The 9,417-nt window shown below is 36.8% G+C and overlaps 1 protein-coding gene across 1 annotated transcript; it reads left to right on the forward strand.

The window, feature by feature from the left end:
• The first annotated feature begins 7,666 nt into the window (after window positions 1-7,666).
• On the forward strand, window positions 7,667-8,911 carry LOC107038435. Its single transcript, XM_015257532.1, has one exon. It carries the CDS (start codon window positions 7,667-7,669, stop codon window positions 8,909-8,911), a length of 1,245 nt encoding a protein of 414 aa, XP_015113018.1.
• Window positions 8,912-9,417: the final 506 nt, after the last annotated feature.

A 9,417-nucleotide genomic window follows, 5' to 3' on the forward strand; every position in this document is an offset into this window, starting at 1 on the left:
CTGTATTCGGAAAAACGATGGAGAATGTTAGAAAACAGAAAGATATTAGGCTCGTTACACACTGGGGTGGTCGGTATGGAGCAAAAGCTTTGATAGCAAAACCTAATTTTCATAGCTGTGTGGTCTTCGATGATGATATGGTTATCATTGAAATGAATCGGACGTCAGTGCACTTCAAGAAACCCATCTACGTTGGATTTGCCATCCTCGATTTATCGAAAACGGTTGTGTATGACTTCCATTACAACTATATCAAAACTCAATTTGGGGATACTGCGAAATTGATGTACACCGATACAGATAGTTTATTGTATTTGTTCAAAGTACCCAATATCTATGAGTGTGTTAAACNAAAAATTAGCAAATTATCTTGATGATGTGCATAAAGAAATCACCAAAAAATACCAACCAGATCCCATCAAATTCAATCTTCTGTGCAGAAAGGGAGTATTCCTCTATGAATATATTGATGATTGGAGTAAATTGGATGAAACAAAATTGCCAGAGAAAGGAGCATTTTATTCAAAATTGATGGATGAGCATGTATTCGATGAAGATTATCAGCATGCTCTGAGTGTGTGGAGACAATTTGATATTAAAACATTGGGAGAGTATTCAGATCTTTATCTACAGACTGATGTCTTATTGCTAGCTGACATTTTCGAAAATTTCCGTCACAATTGCCTCTCTACATATGAGTTGGACCCTTTGCATTATTATACAGCACCTGGTTTAGCCTTCGATGCTATGTTGAAGCATACAAAGGTGAGTTTGGAGCTTCTTACGGATACAGAAATGATTTTATTCATTGAAAAAGGTATCAGAGGTGGGGTATCTCAGTGTGCAAATAGATATGCTCATGCTAATAATCCATTTATGGGGGAGAAACTCTATGATTCATCTACAGAAATATCATATTTGATGTATTATGATGTGAACAATTTGTATGGGGCTGCTATGTGTATGAGCCTGCCTCGTGATTCATTTGAGTGGGTTGATCCTTCTTCTGTGGATATTCTGAACATTCCTGATAGCTCTCCAATTGGATACATTCTTGAAGTTGATTTGGAATATCCTAAAGGACTACATGATTTGCATAAGGATTTCCCTCTCTGCCCTGAGCATTTAATTCCGCCAGGAAGCAAACATGCAAAATTAGTGACTACACTTTTTCCGAAGGAGAAGTATGTCATACACTATCGAAACTTGAAACAATACACAGCACTTGGTATGAAATTAAAACACATTCATCGTATTTTGAAATTCGAGCAGGAGCCTTGGTTGAAGCCCTACATTGAACTGAATACTCTGAAGAGACAAGCATCAAAGAATGAATTCGAAAAAAACTTTTACAAGTTGATGAATAATGCTGTATTCGGAAAAACGATGGAGAATGTTAGAAAACAGAAAGATATTAGGCTCGTTACACACTGGGGTGGTCGGTATGGAGCAAAAGCTTTGATAGCAAAACCTAATTTTCATAGCTGTGTGGTCTTCGATGATGATATGGTTATCATTGAAATGAATCGGACGTCAGTGCACTTCAAGAAACCCATCTACGTTGGATTTGCCATCCTCGATTTATCGAAAACGATTGTGTATGACTTCCATTACAACTATATCAAAACTCAATTTGGGGATACTGCGAAATTGATGTACACCGATACAGATAGTTTATTGTATTTGTTCAAAGTACCCAATATCTATGAGTGTGTTAAACGAGACATACACATGTTCGATACCTCTGACTACAAAGAGGATAATGTTTATGGAATACCGCTAGCAAACAAGAAAGTATTGGGTCTTATGAAGGATGAAAATAATGGTAAAATCATGATTGAATTTGTGGGATTGCGAGCGAAGACGTACGCATTCAGGATGTTGGATGATGATAAAGCTAAGAAGAAAGCTAAGGGTGTTAAGGCTACTACACTCAGGAAGATCACATTTGATGACTATAAGAACTGTCTCCTGAATAATGAGCATGTTGTGAAAGATCAATATTTGATCCGGAGTAAAAAACATGAGGTGCATACAATCCGCCAGAAGAAATTAGCATTGAGCTGGGAGGATGATAAGCGTATGATTTCTACGAATGCGACAGATACCTTACTTTGGGGGTATACTAAACCAAGTGTATAATTATAAATAGATATTTTCATACATTGTATATATAGGATTAAGGTGAAAAATAAATATGAATATACAAAAAATTTTGTGTTTTTTTTTCAATTTTATTTCCTTTTCACAAATGATACACATCACGTAGATAAAAAAAAATATCTCCACACATTATACATCTGACTCATTGATCCAACTATTATGAGAATTATCAAAACCTAACCACTTCACATATAATTTATTTCCTCGTTTTTTAATCACTTTTTCAATCAGGTACACATCAGGATGCTTAACTTTAGATAATTCCTTCCTCGTAGAAAGTTCCTTCAATAGGATTATCTTGATAATCAATCAATTTATAAGTAGTTGGTTCAGTTCTCCTCACGCGAATGATCTTGAAAATTTCAGTTGTACAATTGGGCGTATAGCCTTTTTCAAAAACATGTTTATATTTGCTGATTCTCACTTTGTCATTGATTTTGAATTTCGGTTCTTTAACTCTATGGTTCAGAAGTTTCCAATAAACTTGGTGATGAAGAAACTTTTCATTCATTTCGTTCACATCCTTGGGTTTCATATGAATTGTTTGATGTTTTGTATCATTATAAGATGATATGATGTCAGGAAGTATATCGAACCATCTGTATGATCCTTGGAGGGAGAATTTTTTCCGCATTCGCTCTTTCAATGTACGGTTGAATCGTTCACAAATCGATGCTTTCAAATTGCTAAACGTTGAATACATTTTTATATCAAATTTTTGCATAAGATTTTTGAATTCTTTGTTATAGAATTCTTTTCCTTGATCAACATGTAGCTTTTGAGGTACTCGACCTTGATTGAGTACAGATTCCATAGCTTTTGTAACATCCAATCCACTTTTTGATTTAATCGGTACTGCCCACGCAAATTTGGAGAAAATGTCGATGATTGTGAGTAGGAATTTATAACCATCATTTTCTTTAGCATAGGCTGACATATCCACAAGATCAGCTTGCCAAGTTTCGTTGAGAGCTCGTATATCTACTCGACGTCGGGGATAATTCCTACGCGCAGGTTTGTGGAGTTCCTCAACTAGAGCTTCTTTTTCCTTCTTGAACCTTTCTTTTTTTCCTAGGATTTTCACCATCATTCAATGTTTTGAGATTTCTCCTGATACGTTTCACTCTTTTCCCACTATTTGAATATTCTGGTGTGGCTGTTACACTGCTATCTCCATTCGGTTCAATTGAATAATGATATATATCAGAGCTCTCCAATGTTTTCAGTCGCTCATCTAGTGCTTCAATGACTTCTCTGATTAAACTTCTCTGTTATGAGTTTTTGTAGTGAGTTTATTTGTAACTTTTCAATTAACTCGTTGAGTATTTTGATAGAAACTGCATCTTGATCTTCAATTGCATCAGCAATGTTACACAATCGCTTGTTCTTCATATCAAATTGTCCATCTGCAGTAAGCTTAAAGCTCCGACCTGGGGGTCCTTGAATATTCCGCGGTGCAGCTGAATCTTGATTCCGCGGTGCAACATTCAACTATCGTCCAAACACATCAACACTCATTTTATAACTGATGTTTCCAAGATGTATCCACTTCTAATATATCAATCCAGCCTCACGCAGTTCCTCGATAATTGAAATTATTTCATTATTATGATTATTATTACCAGCTGTTTGTGAAGCATATAATAGTCGGAGACGCTCTACTAGCTCATTTGGATCATCGCAATACACATAATCAATATTATACCTCCTTTTTGCAATCATTTGATTTGATAATGCGTTTCCACGTGGAGACTTTTTCGTGAAATTCACAAACTTCTCTCTATTGTGTCGCCTCAAGCCTTTCGTTGGATTCAAATATTTTCTATTAAGATGTGTCATCTTCATAATTTTCGAGAATGCTTTCTTATCAGAGTCTGTAATCTTCTCTACATTAGGATTTTTTTTGAATAATATTTCGAAAAGTCCTGGAGTTTGATTATACTTTTCCCCACCAATTACTATTGTCTCCCCTTCGAATTTAATGGGTGTTGTTCCAAGCACCCAATCACCTTTATATTTGCGGATCCCCGTCTTCATGTCCAATTCTGTCATCCCATTTGGAGTATCATATAATTGTATATATTCTTGAGATGAATTATGAATATGTTCATCCTCGACAGAATCTGAATCATCTTCATGATGAGTATTATCAATTTCCATTTCAGGAAATAATAATGTTGTAGTATTCATATCCAACTGTGAGCCTGATGGTAATTTTTCCGATATTTTTGAATCATACATTTCCCCCATCCGTTGGATTTTTATCGGGATATTAGAGTCAGCAGTCTCTGTAGCACGTTTTCGTGAAGTTGATGATGCGAGAGATTTCTTTATTTTCCTCGGAATTTCAGCATAAGCAGTCTGATCTACAATTTTTTCTAATGGTGTAACCACTGGTTTGAAAACTTCATCTAGGGTTCTTTCGGTGTTTTCCCTCCCCAATTTTATCAGCTTGTGCTTCTCACGAATTGCTTCACTCGCGTCCGCAATTTGTTGTAAGACATGTTTCTCTTTATTTAAAATAGAACTGGTCATGATAAAGCTCTAGATGTGACTGCTTGGAAAAGTACATGTATTATGTATTTATAAAACAATCGAACCCTCTCCTGTAGCGGCCATCATCGTTCTCTATCTTTATCAATCATGAGGAAGCTGTACCTATCAATATTCCGACATGAGGAACATATGTCTTTGAATTGGTTATAGGTCATATCAGTATTGACATGATCTTCATAGATATGTCGTAAATTATTATCATCCTGTTTGAATAAAATTATTAAATTTGCATTATCACGTACAAGATGTTTTGGGATACGCGTATATGTCTGACAAAGGTAGAAACAATCAACGTCTCGGTGTCGTCCCATACAAAAAAATGCACGCATATTATCTTGTCTTTCGCATGCGACATCATCAAAAATGAAAATTGAATTGGGATGCGCATCTTCCGGTTTTATCACCTCCTCATGCTCGTTGAATGGAAAATATCCAATTGTGTTCGTTGCTTCCAGAACGTTTTTTAGGAACTCATATTTCGGTTGATTCAATGATTTTGAATACACATAAACATTTTCGAATCTCAATCCATTCGGATGTGTGATAAGAGCCAATAATGCGTATGTTTTACCGCAGTTGGAGGGCCCGCAAAAAATGGCACGCACTGTATTTGGTAACAATTCTCCATGACGTTTATCTTTAATTTTATCACCCACATTTTGTACCACCTGATCAAAATTCAGAATGGGTAATTTCACATCCTGTTCTGTGAACTTCATCGTTGATGACAATCACCTATGAGTTTTCTCATCCTACTGCAGTCAGAACGTATAAATAGCGGGTATATATACCATTCACATTCAGTCGAAGATGAGCTATGATTGTGAGAGGATGTAAGAGGAGTGGTAAAGGAGTATTCAATAAGATAATCAACAAATTACCTATCGAATTTCATATCCCTGGTTATCAATATTGTGGGCCGGGAACAAAACTGTTAGAGAGATTAGCTCGCGGTGATCCTGGAATTAATCCACTCGATAAAGCGTGCAAAGAGCACGATATCGCATACTCAAAAAATCGTGAGAATCTTTCAGCTAGACATAACGCTGATAAGACCTTAGAACAGAGTGCGTGGAGACGTGTATTATCAAAAGATGCAAGTTGGAGTAAGAAAGCTACTGCTTGGGGAGTGGCCAATACTATGAAGGCCAAGACTAGCTTAGGATTTGGATTGAAGAAAAGAGTGGGGAGGAAAACTACAAAGCGTGGCAAAAGTCTCGTGAAAAAAAAGAAAACATGTGGTCGTAGTGCTGCAAAAAAACAAGTGGCTCTCAGAGCAGTCATCCGAGCAGCGAAACAATCAATGCGCCCTGGGGATGCAATCAAATCGGCTCTTCAGGCTGCACGAGATGCTGTCCGAAAAGCTGGAGGAAAGCGTTCTGTAAAGTCACCAAGAATATTACCAGTTCCCGGAAAAATTGGTGGAGTGCTACCTTTCTTGATTCCCTTATTTGCTGGATTAAGTGCCACGGGAGCTTTAGCCGGAGGCGCCGCAGTTCTCACAAAAGCTGTGAATGATGCGAAAGCAGCTAAGCAGTACCTTGAGGAGAGTAAACGTCACAATCAAGCAATGGAAGCAATTTCAATGGGTAAAGGATTGTATTTGAAGCCCTATAAAATAGGATTTGGACTCCATTTGCAACCAAAAAACTCATAAAGCTACCACACCGAGCCCTCAGTGATGCTGATATTATGAAATACTCCAAACTCATGAAAATTCCATATTTTCGCGGAGTTTATATGAGAAATGATTACCCATAAATGGACTTCGGGTGAATGAATCAGCTATAGTGAATTTGGATGATAGGGATGGTCCTGGCACTCACTGGGTGGCATATAAGAAACGGAAAAATGAAATAATTTATTTTGATAGTTTTGGAAATTTACAACCACCAAAAGAATTGATGGATTATTTCGGTGTTGGTAGCCTCGTCAAATATAATCATCAGAAGCATCAAGAATATGACACAATCATATGTGGTCATCTATGTCTGAAATTTCTCAAAGGACAGATATAAATATCGCTCACATTCATTCATTGAGTTAGTTTACAGCTGACAACCATGGGGGAATCTTTGACATTAACACTGACGGGAACGTCTTCTATTTTGGAAGCGAATTATTTTCCCCCCATTAAATTATCTCACATTCATCACTATAGTTTGGCTCTTGTTGAATTATTGACATTCAATTCAATTTCAAATATTACAGAAAAGAATAACAAGTTCTACTACTCTGATAATGAGAATAAGGAATATACGATCAGCATCCCCCAAGGTAGTTATGAGATTGATGATATTCAAAATTATTTTCAGAAGGTTCTGCAAAAGAAAGGTGTTTCAATCAACTTGAAACCCAATAATAATACTCTGTGTAGTGAAATCAAAAGTGATCATACAATTAATTTTAAACCACCCGATTCGATTGGTAGATTATTAGGATTTGATAACAAAATTTTATCGCCTAATAAATCACACGTATCTGATTTACCAGTTAGGATTCTTAAGGTGAATTCTATGCGTGTGGAGTGTAATATCACTGGCGGTGCGTATAATAATGGGGAGAAAGTTCGTATTATTCACGAATTCTTTCCTGCTGTACCTCCAGGATATAAAGTCATTGAGGTGCCGAAGAATCTCATTTACCTTCCGCTCGTGGTCCAAGCAATTGATCATCTCCAACTGAGATTGGTGGATCAGGACGGTGAATTGTTCAACTTCCAAGGAGAATTAATCACGATAAGACTTCACATTAAACGTACCTAATGGGTATCGTTTTCCAAACAAAGATCGGGAAGAGTTATAAAAGGGAGTCATCTCCCCAAAGGACTAGCAGTCGTCAAAGACCCATCAAACCGTTAACACGTGAGAATATTCAATTCCTCAAGAGTTTACACTTGAGACCTCGAGTGTGAATCCCATCATAGATAAAGAAAAAAGAATATATTATGGAGGACATCTTGAAGATTCAAAAATCTATCGTCTTCGATGAGTCAGTTTCTCACTATGAGATGCATACCGATCAACCCTTTGCTTCATCAAGCTATAGTAACAATGATGGAATTTCTATTACTGTGCAACATCAAGATTTATGTTTATTACCCAGTAAGAGTCATCTGCATATTTATGGTCGATTAACCAAAGATAATGGAACAACACCAACCGAGAGAACAAGACTCGTGAGTAACGCTATCTGTCATCTGTTTGAGGAAGTGCGATATGAGCTCAATGGTGTGGAGATTGATCGAGCGAAAAACGTGGGCTTAACGAGTCTCATGAAAAATTATGTTTCTCAGAGTCCTAACCAGCGGTTTTTGATGGAGAATGCCGGTTGGCTCAAGAATGATAGTATGGATAGTAATGAGACAATCACTGATAATGCAGGATATTTCGACATCTCTATACCATTAAGTCTTCTACTTGGCATTGCTGAAGATTATCAGAAGATTGTTGTGAATGCAAAACATGAACTCATTATTACGAGATCGAAAACAGACATCAGTGCAGTACTCCAGAGGGCTGTCAATCAACAAAACCCTGAGGAGAAATGGAAGATTAAGCTCCAAAAGATTGAGTGGATGATCCCCTATGTTAAAGTGTCGGATGAGCGCAAGCTGGAACTGCTCAATTTCATCGCAAAAGACACACCCATTACAATGGGCTTTCGTACATGGGAATTGTATGAGTATCCTCTTCTCCCAGCAACCTCGAAGCGTGTTTGGGTCGTGACGACATTATCTCAATTGGAGAAACCAAGATATGTTATTCTTGGATTCCAAACGAATCGTAAAAACACCCAGACAGCCAATGCGAGCCACTTCGATCATTGCAGTATCCGAGATGTGAAGCTTTTCCTCAACTCAGAGAGCTATCCATATGGCAATTTGAATTTGGATATTGCCCTCAATCAGTATTCAACCCTATACAACATGTACGTGAACTTTCAAGAGTCTTACTATGGAAAGGAAGCTGAGCCATTATTAAATAGAGAGAAATTTTTAACAGACGCACCATTAATTATAATCGATTGTTCTAAGCAGAATGAGTATTTGAAAACCGGACCAGTTGATATTCGTCTGGAATTTGAATCATCATTTCCTTTTGCACCCAACACCTCAGCGTACTACCTTATCCTCCATGATCGAATTGTTGAATACAATCCCATCAGTGGAGGAGTTAAGAAACTAATGTAAATGTATGATGTAATAAATAAATCAAGATAATTATATATATTAAAAGATGAATATATATTTTTTTAATTAAAAAAAAATCCATGGTCTCATTATTCTACACACACCTTCTCCCCATCAACATCACAATAATAAGAGTAATGATATTGAAAATGACTTAGAACTATGTGAAACAAGTTTTCAAAAAATATTTAGTCTATGTTGTTTTGATAATACAGGGTTTAATATTTTTTCATAAGAATTTATTCGACGTTTTGAAACGCTCATGATCTCGAGCGAACTCTTCCCATGGACCTCGATGAGCAGAACGATACGCATACTCCCAATAGAACATCAAATGAACTCGTGGTTGTAATTGAAAACTAATTCTCTTGTTGATCTACAGAGCTATCCCTCACAGGTTTCATCATTCAAATCAAATCAGCAGGTTGGTGACCACGAGAAACGAAGAATATATCGTACTCCAAACCCAGAAGTTCAATGGCAGATCGCAAATGTTCAAAATTTGT

Source organism: Diachasma alloeum, unplaced genomic scaffold, assembly GCF_001412515.2.
Source record: "Diachasma alloeum isolate Michigan unplaced genomic scaffold, Dall2.0 Dall_scaffold_00283, whole genome shotgun sequence".
NCBI lineage: Eukaryota > Metazoa > Arthropoda > Insecta > Hymenoptera > Braconidae > Diachasma > Diachasma alloeum.

What these genes read in the sequence shown, in the direction of transcription:
- LOC107038435 (XM_015257532.1), top strand. Translation starts at nt 7,667, where the DNA reads ATGGAGGACATCTTGAAGATTCAAAAATCTATCGTCTTCGATGAGTCA.